Source organism: Thermobia domestica, chromosome 9 (assembly GCF_964235325.1).
Source record: "Thermobia domestica chromosome 9, izTheDome1.hap1.1, whole genome shotgun sequence".
NCBI classification, from domain to species: Eukaryota; Metazoa; Arthropoda; class Insecta; order Zygentoma; family Lepismatidae; genus Thermobia; species Thermobia domestica.
Window position 1 is genome coordinate 13,662,178 of NC_137462.1, and position 13,789 is coordinate 13,675,966.

Here is a 13,789-nt window from a genome sequence, read left to right on the forward strand (position 1 = left end):
AAGAAAAGGAATTAAAATATCAAGGAATAAAATGGAACCTATTTACCAAAGGAAGAGCTGTGCTGGCAGAAGCACGTTGTTAAGTACATCGGTAATCTTCAAATGGTGATTATGCAAACTGGAATATGGCCGAGTCAATTTGTGCGCTATTTTGTTCCTTGCTGAAAGATTGCCAGCTCATATTGTTATTTTTGTTGTCATGCTAATACTGTGAGAATTTTGTGATTACTGCTTCCCATTCGTCATTTAACCATCCCTTGTCCAAATTTAATTTCTTTTTATTCTTTTTTTTTTTTTTTTTTTTTTTAATGAATAAATAAAATTTCAAAATCAAGTATCTTTACTACATTTGTAGCTCCAAATAAAATTTTTGAATCTTCTACCTTGTGTTTCTTTTAAATGCTTCCATAAACCTCACACCGGGTTTTCCGCTTTTGGATCTCTAATGTGCTCCTTGACTCGAACTTTTAGATTTCTTTTCGTTTTTTCCCGGTTGGGCCACTCGGTCGAAAAAGTATAAAACGCTTTTTCAGGCCAGCAACTCTGAATGTGGTTTTACTGGGTTTTCCTCATTGACACCAGGCAAATGCCGAGATGGTACCTAAATTATAGGTCCCAGGCCGCTTCCTTCCTTCCCCAAATCCTTTCTTTCTGCCCTTTCCCCGGATTGTGTGCTCGCCGAGGGACGTCATCCCTCAAAAACGTGAAGGGCTAAATGGCCTTAGATGCCGAAAGCCCAGAAATCTAAAATCCTATCCTATCCTTCTTTTCATTTTGCTTATATAACTCCCGTGGCAACTGCATTTTATTGCATAAATACCCGATTTTCCATTGGGATCTATGTAATAGCTCTTAAATTGGGTAACGATCTTTTCTAATGTTTTGGGCAATTTAAAAGACTATTCGAAAACCATATAGATCTTATTTAATGCAGTTGTCAATCTGAGAAAAATAGGCAATCCCACCCACTTTTTGTGTTTCATATCGGTTTCAGGATTTATCGGAACGTAAATTTCTTTTTACCTGGTTATACCAATTATTTAATAATGAAAGTGGGTACCCATTCAAACTATCCAGCTTCATTAAGTAATCAACCTTAGTCTATAAATTTGTTTTTAAAGAAGTAAATCGTATATCACGTAAAATGAAATTCTCCCAAATGTTTGCTTTGGTAGTTGCTGAATGTATAGGTCTATGATGTATGTACTGTGTACTGGCTGTGGACTTGTAGTGGACACTGGTAATGAGTTTATTGTTACATCTTCTTATATTGAGATCTAAATACGTAAGTGTGCCCTCCTTTTTTTTTCTCAACAGTAAATCTCAAATTGCTGTGAATACTATTCAATTGTATACATTTTAAATACGCTCGACCCTAGCCATAGGAGCTAAATACACGGTTCTGATTGGTTGGAGTTATCCGTTTCTCGCCATATAGCATATATATAGCACAAATCAAACACCAGGTACTGTTGGTCCTCGTAGCCGAGCATGCTAGCAAGCGGGCCAGTAATGAAAGTCGATTTTGCCGTGGGTTCAAACCCGGAGTAAGGAAAGTTTTATTATCTTTTTTTAAATCATTAAAATAACACTTTTATCATTAAAATCAGATGAAAATAATACTCGTATAATGTACTTATAATATATAATGCATAAATTGTGCTTTTTCCACCATTTTCTTAGAGATTTCTGATAGCCCTTATAAACAATGACATTATAAACCTACAGAAGAATAAGAAGTGGGGTCCTCGCGAAGCGAGGAGTTGTAGGGGTAGTGGGAGTTAGAGAGGGAAGATGCCGGAGGCACCAGGAGGGGGGAAAGATAGGCATACGCTTCCTTGTGATGTAGTTAAATTTACATTGAAGTTGAACCATCCGGTCGTGACGTAATGTCACTTGGTAATTAGTCCACTTTGCACACACAACTTTATTGATAAAAAAGAGTGATATACTTACCTTACGAAACAAAGCTGAGCGAGCGAAGGGGGTTAGAAGCCCCACAGGATTTGTTTTATTCTACCTTTGCCGCCACGATAATATCGAATGATATTGCGTCATACTCGAGTGGTCCAACTTCGATTAATATGTGTACTACGGGGGCGAGCCAACAGATAACTCCAAGAAATCAGAAACGTGTATTTAGTTCCTATGGCTAGGGTCGAATGCGAAAAAAAAAAAATGATATTCAATTCTTTCAATAAAAAAATCCAGCTGTGTATTATCCTTCAACAAGAAAAGTACGTAATCTGCATATCTATAAAAGCGTACTTTACCAAGTTCCAGTTTTTTTTTTTTTTTTTTTTTTTTCAGAATCTTACTTGCAACCATATTAAGTACTAAATTTGCTAACAATAGTCATAGTGGGTTTCTCATAGCCAAACCTTCAACTTGGTGATAGATATGACCTTCGAATGAGAAAATGTTATATTTTAAGCAACATTTAAGAAGATTGAGAATTTCATTCACTCCTGGAGTACAAGATTCTTCCTGTACAAAATATTAGATTGATTCAGCTTTTATTGATTCAAATATCAGTAATTGATTCAAAAACTATTATAGTTTTTCATTTATTTTGCCGTATTTTTATCTAAAAGTCATGGTTACTAAATAGTTTTGTTCACTTTCCTAACTATGTCTGGTAAAGAATCGATACTTACCTTAATGTAATCTTTACTATTTAATGTAACCAGGATTATTTCTTTATAATGTTCTTTGTGAATTATCGTGCTTCCTTCATCTCCCTTTATGGAGGAATAATTGTCATTGTGTAACAATATTTGAAAATACGGAAAATAAAAGTAAACTAGCTGCAAGTTGTTGCTATTACTAATGTTTAAATGTGCAGTAAAAGTTTATTATAAGCAATTATATGATGAGATGTAGATTGGCCGTAATGAAGAAGAAGAAGAATTAATTTCAACTCTTTTTCTGTACCGGGCCGTGGTGCCTCAGTGGTAGAGCGTTCACCTCTGGTGCATGGGGCCCCTGGTTCGATTCCAGCTCGCGCCAAGTGAACTGGCTGCTGGACAAACACCGTGTGCGTGGGTTTCCTCGGTGTTCTTCCGTTTCCTCGCATTTTCTTCGCACCATCTCATTCATTTCTCATCATCATCGCCTCCTTTAGCCTGACCGGCATAATCGTGGGACGTAAAGTTCGAAGATTTCATTTTTTTTTCTTTTCCTGTAAAAACTATAAAAGCAACACATGAGTCAACCGACATGGGATGATTTAAGTTGTATTTATTAAAAAAAGAAGAAATAGAAAATTAAATATAAAACCATTTAATCCTTTATTGAGAGAAAAGAAATCTTACAAAATATGTTTTGTATCTCGCAAATATTTTTAGCACCAAAGTCTATACTTTCACATACCCAAAGTTATAAAATAACAAATACAAAAATATATTCACGATATATACATACACACGTTTCGACTGAAATTTTTCACATAGAGGAAAAACTCTCTACTTTTAACAAACTCGAATATTTAAAAAAAAATCAATAAAATCAAAGAAAAATCGGAATGTATTTGTTAAAGGAAAAGGTAATATATTTACATATAATACAATTCGTATGCAATATAAAAACTTGATAGAACTACAATATACCAATAGATACAGAATGTCTAGTGTAGAATGTTACTATAAACTCATTTAAATCCAAAGAATATTCTAAATGCAGGGTGAACATAAAGTCTCTCCCGTATAACAGACATTAATAACAAGAAAAGTAAGACCGATAGAAGCATAATGTTTGCGGTAAATAATAGGAAAAGTCAAAAAGTTTTTACATGATTTAGAGAATTTCCACATGTGCTCCAGTGCTCCATTAGTTGCCCATGCGATGTCACATGCAAAACTTGCTCGTCGGGGAGGGTCTTCTTGTGTTAACACATGAATAATCTGCATCTTATATGTGTATAACTTCAAGTGTTTGTGTAAAATTTTTAACACAGTTGACTTCGGGATGTCCAGTTCACGTGATGCGCAAGGCAAGGATTTCCGTGGGCTTCGGGTTAAAGTAAAACGAACAGTTTCCACACGTTCCTCACTAACATTCTGTCTACCGCTTCTATCACAATTTAAAACACTTCCTGTTTGGATAAACTTACTATACCATTCCTTTATGCTTTTAATAGATGGCTGCTGTCCATACTCTATCCTGAATGTTCGTTGAACTATGACGGGAGATTTTGTTTCATGATACCACAACACAGACGGCGTTTTCTGCTGTGCTGATGCCACTTTCAAACAAATGACTGTTGCGCTGCGGTCAGCTGTAGTAGATGGCAACACAGGCTTTGGCAAAATTTTGAAGTATCAAAGTAGCGATGTTTTCAGACCGCATGCTTCTACAATTCTTTGTTTTCTTGTTGTTAATGTTTGTTATCAGGGAGAGACTTTATGTCCACCTTGTATATCCTTTAAAAGAATCTTTGTTACTTAAAATTGGAACAAGCTATTTATGGTGGCAGTCCTTTTATGAAACAAAAATGTGTTACCTAACACTGTTGCTATAACGTATTTAAGCAATATTTTTATAGTTCATCAACACATACAAAATAAGTATTTAAATTGATTTTTTAGGTTAGAATATAGTATACAAAGAAAGCTTTAAACACTATGGAAACACTTAGGTTTTTGAGCAATTGTTTACAGATTTCCAGTTCTTTTCCCATATTGTTTAAATAATGAAAAGGCTATGGCAAGCTGGAAATTAAAGTTCTGGACTAGATAAACAGGTTGAGTATTAAGATTTTGGATACAATGTACACAGGACTATTTAACTGTGGTTTCACATGGTCATTTGTACATGCCAATTGATATTCCTCTGATATACAGCATTCTGATTTCCTACAGTATCAAGGAGTCAGAAGCTTCACAGATGGATATTGCTTTTCTTTCATGGTTCTCTACCATTCGACGATGAGCATTCGTGGCTTGAAAGCTTGTGATTTCAAATTTTAACTTTTAGTATGCTAAACAATTACGCAAGTACTCTTTAGTTTTGATGTTCAGTAGGCTCACTGATATGTTTGTTTAAATCACGTACACAGTTTAATAGCCAGTTCTACTTCGAAAACATATTATTGGTGCAATTATTTTCAACTCGGGGAACACTTCTTTACAAGGTTATTAAATATTTCAATTTTTGACGACAGTCCTTGTCCTTTTTCCTTGTATTTTTCGTTCCAGTAACTTACTCGAATTCTGTCATATGCCTCCGAAATTTCGTTAATTTACTTCCCCAAATTGATATTTGAGTATGTAATCCTAAAATCACAAGGTTTGAGTTTCTAACACCACAATCCTCTAATTTGAGTTCAAAATCCTGGAATCGCTGGGTTTGTTTTTTTCAGTATCGATATCCTGGGAATTTGAGTTATAACCCTGAAAACTCGGGATTTGAATTCTTAATATCGAAACCAAAGTTTGAATGTGTAATCGCTAAATTCCGAAGGTTGGATTTCTAATCCTGAAATTCCAAGATTTGAATTTCGAATCCCGGAATCTCAAAAGTTTGATTTCGCAGTCATAAATTCCTGTGGAGCTCAGTTCATTTTCCGGAAGATGTTTCGGTTACTCTGCTATAACTAACTATTTGTTGGTCCCAATCACACACACTACTTGAATCCAAAGTATTCACTTCATATCTGCACAAACTGCTATCCTGAAACTTTAGAAATTATAACTTAGTTTTAGAATTCAGTTTCTTCACATAGGAAGTGAAATTTTGAATTCAACCAGCTTCTGAATCGAACCAGAATATGGTTAGAGCAGGGTAACCGAAATATCGTCCAGAAAATAAACTAAGCCAGTGGTGCCCCCCCCTTATGTCCATGACGCACCCCCCCAATTGTCTATCCGTAGGTGTTCTTCCATGAAAAAAATCTTCTTTTCGATTAATTTTTACACCCCTTCAAACATGTTTATACAGATTTTTACCCCCCCAAATATTTCAATAACGCACTTTGCGTCATAGCCCCCCCTTTGTGGGCACCCCTGACTAAGCCCAGCTAAGTGAGTCATTTATAACTTTTTATTTACTTTGAGAAATGGAATTTCTTCGGTTAAAGGCCCAACGATTATGTACCTTTTAGGCTGAGAGAGACGGTTGACTAAGGCAAGTGAATGATGATGGAATAATGGACGGAATAAGAATGTGGTAGGAAACGGAAGAACCGCGAGAAAACTCATGGACATAATGTTGTTACTTGACCGGGGATCGAACCAAAGGGATCCCACGCAGCAGAGGTAAACGCTATACCACTGAGCCACCGTGCCTTCAGTTTTTATTTACTATACAAGATGGTATGCGAGAATACAGGAAGTTGTATCAGGATTTAGTGCAGAAAATATAGCATAAAATAAAATTAATAAATCTTACTTTACTGAGACACATCAGTTAATTTAGAAACATCAAAAAAAAAATGCTTATTTTAGTAGATACGTATTTTTTTTGAAAACTTCTAGTAACAAAAACACATCGAATGACACCATGTAATCATAACGGAAGGACAATATACATATATATCAAAGTGCCGACTATAATTTAGTTTAAATGATAAAGACCAAAACTTAGGAGTTTACTCATATGAGGGATTTACTTCAAGACAAAGTGCCCTATAGCCAATGAAAACTTATTATCCTGATCTGTAATAAAAAAATACATTGACGAGGGAATGTGTGGAAAATAATATTTCCAATAAATCTCCGTAATAGATTTAAAGAAATATAAAAACATAAGAATCATGACAAAAGTTAAGTTTGCATGCCTTACTGTAATTAAAGTAATTTATTAGGAGGCCTCTATATATTTATTTAGCCTTTCTTTGCAGAATTTAGTAAATTTACTTAGCCTTTCTTTAAAAAAAAAATAGGAAATTTATTTAGCCTTTCTTTGCAGAATTTAGTAAATTTATGTGTAATAAGGAAACAACAAAAGGAAATTTTTCGCCTATCAATTTTTTTTCCTGGTGAGTGAAAACATTTGCAAAGCTAGCTGTCGCAAACGACGATTTTTGTATCAATATGCAATACGGTCGCAAAAAGCAAAATTTGTGTTGACACTACCACAAATTCACAAAATCGATATGCTATACCGATTAATACCGATTACCGCAAACTAAAATAAAATTTGTGTTGTATTGATGCAAAATTTTATGTAATGATACCCCTGCTGATCGTAATGTTATTATCTAAATCTTGCATGAGTGCATTAGAAAAAGTAAAAGGGTATTTTAGTTTATATAATTGATGAATCAAAAAGATGTTCATATTAAATGGGTGTCTTTTTTCTTTTTAGATTAAACCATATCGTGCCGATATTCCACTGAGGAAGGAAGGAAAATAGCTGGCTGGATGGAGATTTTTGAGTCCCCAAGCATCGTACAAGAAAAATTCATGGCCTTGGACCGGACGGAACGCACCTTCGCGCCTGACAATTCGTAGGATCTACGAGAAGTTTGTAAGGACGGAGTCCGTTCAAAACGAATGCAAGGGAAACAGTGGTAGAAAGAGATCTGTCCGAACTGAAGAGAATATCATCCTCATCCAGAGAGCGATGGTAGTCAGCCCAACCAAGTCCTCGCGCAGACTTTCTCTAGAGACTAATATTTCTCAAAGGTCAGTGGTTAGAATTTTACACCATGATTTAGGAATGAAGCCATACCACTTGCAGATTGTGTAGCATCTCACAAACGCGGACAAGCAAGCAAGCACGTGTGAATGCTGTACAAATTATCTTGGAAATGGTGCGCATAGAGCCGAACATTCTGTTCATGTCTTTTGACGAAGCAACATTCCACATTAGTGGTTGAATGAACAAACACAACTGTGTCATCTGTGCGACAGAGCACCCGCAGGAAGTTCAACATGCGGGATTCCCCCAAGGTGTACGTTTGATGTGCAGTGAGCAAATTTGGAGTGTTTGGACCCGTCGTTTTTTGAAGAAGAGAGAGTCAGAGGAGAGAATTACCTTACAATCCTCAGCACGTTCATGGAGGAGAACGCGCCACTTACCATTCTCCAGTGAGGGTACTTTCAGCGAGATGGCGCCCCTGCCAATTACAGTCAAACAGTTCGGGATTAACTGAACGACACGTTCGGTAAATGTTAGATTGATAGAGGTGGTCCTCTTCCATGGCCAGCACGTTCCCCCGACCAAACGCCATGTGATTTGTGCTTTTGGGACATGGTCAACGATGGTGTGTATGCCAGCTAACCTAGCAACTTGGACGACCTGAAGCACTGCATCACTCATGTCATCGCTGCTATCCCTGTCCAAATGGCCCAAAGGACCATACAATCAACAATGGACACACTCCATAAGTACATTGAGCGGGATGGGTGCCAAACTGAAACCCTGTAACCAAATCCTTGCCTTGTAATTTGACGTGAGTAAACCCGCATTTAATGTTAACATTTTTTTGCCTCACCCTGTATACAGATACACAATGATAAGCTTAAGTTTGAAACATGTTTGGTATCATTTTTTTTCTAAATTTATCTAACTTTAATGTGCTAATGTTACGATTCAAATTCTTTTATGTTTTTGGACATAGAAGTGGTAGTTTTATGAAATATTTTTGATCGAGTAAGTTTCTTATATAGAAACAAAGTACAAAGATTTCTATCAATATCACTAATGTAATAAATCAAATGCCAGGCCAGGACTCGGAGGGTTGAATTGTTAGAATTATGAAATTAAACAGTGTCGGGATTACGAGACTACGTTATCATCTAATAATAGTATATACAATAATAAATTTGATGTTAAGAAAAAATAATAAAATATTATTTTCATTAGCCAGCTTATTACTGGTAGAAGCCATTAAAGACTGAAATCCTAGGATTATTTGCATTCCAAATCCTGAAATCCTAGGGTTTTGATTTCCTAGTTTCGAAATCCTGGGAATTGACTTCTAATTCTGAAATCCCCGAAAATAAGTTCCCCATCCTCAAATTGATATTTGAGTATCTAATCCTAAAATCACAAGGTTTGAGTTTCTAACACCACAATCCTCTAATTTCAGTTCAGATTCCCGGAATCGCTAGGTTTGGTTTTCCAATATTGATATCCTGTGGATGTGAGTTATAATCCCTAAAGTCTCGCGATTTGAATTCTTAATATCAAAATCGAAGTTCGAGTGTCTAATCACTAAATTCCAAGGTTTGGATTTCTAATCCTAAAATTCCACGATATGAATTTCGAATCCTGGAATCACAAGGGTTGATTTTGTAGACTTAAATTCCTGAGATTTAAATTTATAATATTGTACTTCAGGGTTTCTATTCCTGAAGTTCAGGAATTTTTGAGTTCTTGCTTGTAAATTTCCGGAACTAAATTCTAACGTTAAATTCATGTGATTATTCAATAGTCACGAAGTTTATGTTATCATACATTCACTTACATAAACAATTTTAATACAAATTTTATTTTGATATATATACAGGAATAGTATTTTGTGAAAAAATAAACATTAAAAATAAATTTTCTTTCATTATGAGCTTTATAAAAATAACCTTTATGAAATTTGTTGAAAATAATATCTTCAAACATTGATAACAAGATGATGTTTGCATCATCTTTTACAGTTTTAAAGACTAACAAATTCTACAACAGATATAAAAAAGTCTTCAATAATTGATGCATGAGCGGAACCAGAATATACAAGATTATACAAAATAAAAGATTATACAAAATGGCAATACGAGCATTTGCAATAATTAACAAAAATAGGCAAAATTGTTAGACACAACATCACATATAGGATATGATATACAGAAACTAATAGTATGGCACATTTGCCTCATGCAATAGTACTAACATATTCAGTATATTCACTTTATATATAGCTGTTTACACTTCTTCCGTATCGTTGAGTATAATTGGGTGTTTGGTATTTCGTTTTAATTATTTATGAGACTCAATTTTAAAATAATTCGCATTTTGTACTCAATCATCTTCGCACATTATATTCTTGTAGCTTTTCTGATCTTCTAACATTTTTAAGAAGACTTTATACTTTCTATCATGGTATCTGGAAAATAAAAAAAAAAAAAAGTGAAAGCATTTTGATTATAGTATATTTGTAATTTGTTCTGAAAGCAATATCTACCATTGGAATAACGACATAAGAAATAGTAACCCGACTGATATGTACACTATCTTGTTTAATTGCACTCTGATGTTTGAAGTCTGGAAAATTTCAGTGACTGGCTGCTGTTAGTTGCTATTTATACCATTTTCTTTTTGGTTTAATTCCTAATTATATAATCTTCTTTTTCTTCTGGTGTACAATAAAGAAACTTATCTCCTCTCCGTAGAAATAAATAATTAGTGAAACCGGTAGAAGCTGCAAAACTATTGAAACTAAACTTTAAAAACACTAAAGTTTAACAATGAATGAGCTGTCATCTTTATTTTTCAGGAAAATGTAAAGGAAATTAGGAAAAATAAAACAAAGTAACAAAGAAATTGGCTGCAATCTTTATTTTTCACGAAAATGTGAAGGAAATTAGGAAAAATAAAAGGAAATAACAAAGAAATTGGCTGCAATCTTTATTTTTTTTTATGAAAATGTGAAGGAAATTAGGAAAAATAAAAGGAAATAAAGTAATTGCCTGCTATCTTTATTTATCACGAAAATGTGAAGGAAATTAGGAAAAATAAAAGGAAATAACAAAGTAATTGCCTGCTATCTTTATTTTTCACGAAAATGTGAAAGAAATTAGGAAAAATAAAAGGAAATAACAAAGAAATTGGCTGCAATCTTTATTTTTTACGAAAATGTGAAGGAAATTAGGAAAAATACAAGGAAATAACAAAGAAATTGGCTGCAATCTTTATTTATCACGAAAATGTGAAGGAAATTAGGAAAAATACAAGGAAATAACAAAATAATTGCCTGCTATCTTTATTTTTCACGAAAATGTAAAGGAAATTAGGAAAAATAAAACAAAATAACAAAGAAATTGGCTGCAATCTTTATTTTTCACGAAAGTGTAAAGAAAATTAAGAAAAATACAAGAAAATAACAAAGAAATTGGCTGCAATCTTTATTTATCACGAAAATGTGAAGGAAATGAAAAATAAAAGGAAATAACAAAGTAATTGCCTGCTATCTTTATTTTTCACGAAAATGTAAAGGAAATTAGGAAAAATAAAAGGAAATAAAAAAGTAATTGCCTGCTATCTTTATTTTTTTTACGAAAATGTAAAGGAAATTAGGAAAATGAAAGGAAGTAACAAAGAAATTGTCTGTAATCTTTATTCTTCATGAAAATGTAAAGGAAATTAGGAAAAGTAAAGGGAGACAATAAAGAAATTGCCTGCAATCTTTATGTTTCACAAAAATGTGAAGGAAATCGGGAAAAATAAAAGGAAATAATAAATAAATTGCCTGCAATCTTTATTTTTCCATGAAATTATGAAGGAAAGTAGGAAAAATAAAAGGAAATAAGAAAGAAAATTGTCTGCAATCTTTATTTTTCACGAAAATGTAAAGGAAATTAGAAAAAAAAAAAAAACACACAGCCCATTGCTTTATATATCCTAGGAAAAAAAAAAAAGATGGCACCTCATTCACGTTCAATTGGGGCCGCGGTGGCTCAGTGGTAGAGCGTTCACCTCTGGTGCTAGGGGTCTCGGGTTCAAACCCTGCTCCCGCCAAGTGAACTTTGTGGTGGACAAACACCGTGTGCGTGGGTTTTCTCGGGGTTCTCCCGTTTCCTCCCACTTTCTTCATTCCACCATTTCATTCATTACTCATTATCACCGTCTCCTTTAGCCTAACCGGCATAACCGTGGGACGTAAAACTCAAAATTTCATTTCATTTCATTTCATTCACGTTCAAGTTCAGTGCTTTTCAAGTTTACCTTCATTATTTCTAGTGTTTCTACAGCTTTATTAATTATATATTCCCACCGAAAGATAGAAGTTAGTAGATAGAAAAGGAAAAAAAAAACAGAAGGAAAGAAGAATATCTAACATACTTCAAGCTCCTCAACACACTCAAACAAGGTAAAAGAATAAAAATACTTTGATTTTATTATAAGCTTATGAACTATCTGTCGTCATTGCCGGGTCTTACAAGTAACACTTCGCTCCTTTGAATCTGAAATGGCAGAATGCGACACATATGCGAAAGAACCAGTCCTAATAAAGATGCATAGAAAATTCCAGCGTCAGTTAGCAATGGGTTCGGGAGTTAGGGGGCTGTAAATTTAACATAAGATTTCATATGAAATACAGCATTTCCTTGATGTCTCTTTCTGCTAACCTTATGTAATATAATACTTAGAGACCATACTATCTATAAAGCATGGGAGGCAACTGGAAGATAGTATTCAAACAAATAAGACTGACTTTCGTTTAAACCAAAGGATTGTTATTGAAGTCATGTTGGAAGCATTTACAGAGAACAATCAATGTGTAGATCGAGAAACAAGAGCATCAGAAGCAAGGAAAGGTTGCTCACAATGTCCACATCTGACAAAAGCTAAGTCATTACACTCGGAACACGTGTCACTCTTGAATAATCGTCGGAGGAAATCCACATTCCCGGTGCTTAGTCCAAATAACTAGCTTTGTAGAAAGCGTACCAAATCAAGTTTCTGAGTCCGGGAGCGCTCAACTTATAGATTGTGAACGACTACAATGCCAGGAATCGGTCACGGTGCTAGATGTTCACATCACTCAACACCAGTGTGTCAGTTACGCAGGGGATGAATAACTTGTAGTTACTGCTTGAAGAAGCGCACATCCAATGGTTGAACCTTCCCTGTACATCCTCCAGGAATCAGCCTCTTCTTGAAATCAACATCTGCGGGTTTAAGGTTATTTTTATGTCTTCATTTTTTTCTCTCTTTTCCATATGCTGCCAAAGGTAACTGCTATACATATTCCAGTCAAACTCTTCGGATCATTTTGGGAAATGCAGATTCTTTGGACGAGTCTTCGTCCACAGCATTACACTATATTCAGGTCAACAGAAAGATACGTCAAGGAAATGACTAGATATTGTATTTTTTTTTATAGATTCCTATGTTAACCCATTACTGACTGACACTGGGAATCCATATGCATCTTAATTAGGACTGGGTCTTTTAGGATATGTGTGCAAACAAGCGATGTGTTACTTGTTAGTTAAGAACCTGGATAGAAGGAGACGAAACAGAATGTTCTTACTCTTATCTAGGATATTTATTCTCTGTTGTTATGTAAGCCAGCACAACAGAGACGTAAAATAGATTGCATACAGTCAGAGCGTTCTTAGAAAAAGCGAGTAACGTGCATACATTTCCACCCCCCACCCAGGTCGAAAATCGAAAAAAAGGATTTCGTACGCAATTAGACCTAGTGGAGATTTATCTCTGTACAAAAACTGGTAACCCTAGGAGTCTTCTTTCTATGCGAAAAGGTGATTGCACCCACACATACATTATTTATTATTAAAAATTAGTATGTAAAAATGAAAATTTGTACGAGGGAGAATCAAAAACTAAGGTTACAAGGCCGGCGGATTGTGCGGCAATTGTAATACATGGAGTTGGCAACTATGAAATTTCAGCCACCCGCCATCTACGGCGGTAGTTGTAGGTAAAACACAAATGGTGACTCGTTGGAAAATTGGTCTCGCGAAGAAGTCCGCTCGATTTCTATGGGCGAAACATGTAACCGCGGCTGAAATTTAGCGGCTGCTGTTAGAAGTTTACGAAGAGACTGCAATGTCTCCTCGGCGTGTCGCAAAGTGGTGCAGCGACGAGGAGCGCAGTTGCCAACCCA

The 13,789-nt window shown here is 35.0% G+C and overlaps 1 protein-coding gene across 1 annotated transcript in view; it reads right to left on the reverse strand.

The window, feature by feature from the left end:
• Positions 1-3,266: 3,266 nt before the first annotated feature.
• The window catches only part of LOC145694424 (FGGY carbohydrate kinase domain-containing protein), a 231,656-nt gene continuing 221,133 nt past the window's right edge, over positions 3,267-13,789 (reverse strand). The window contains exon 12 of the mRNA XM_081770629.1: positions 3,267-10,042. Coding sequence (XP_081626755.1) covers positions 9,958-10,042 — 85 coding nt within the window. The 3' untranslated portion in view covers positions 3,267-9,957. The remainder of the gene's footprint in view (positions 10,043-13,789) is intronic.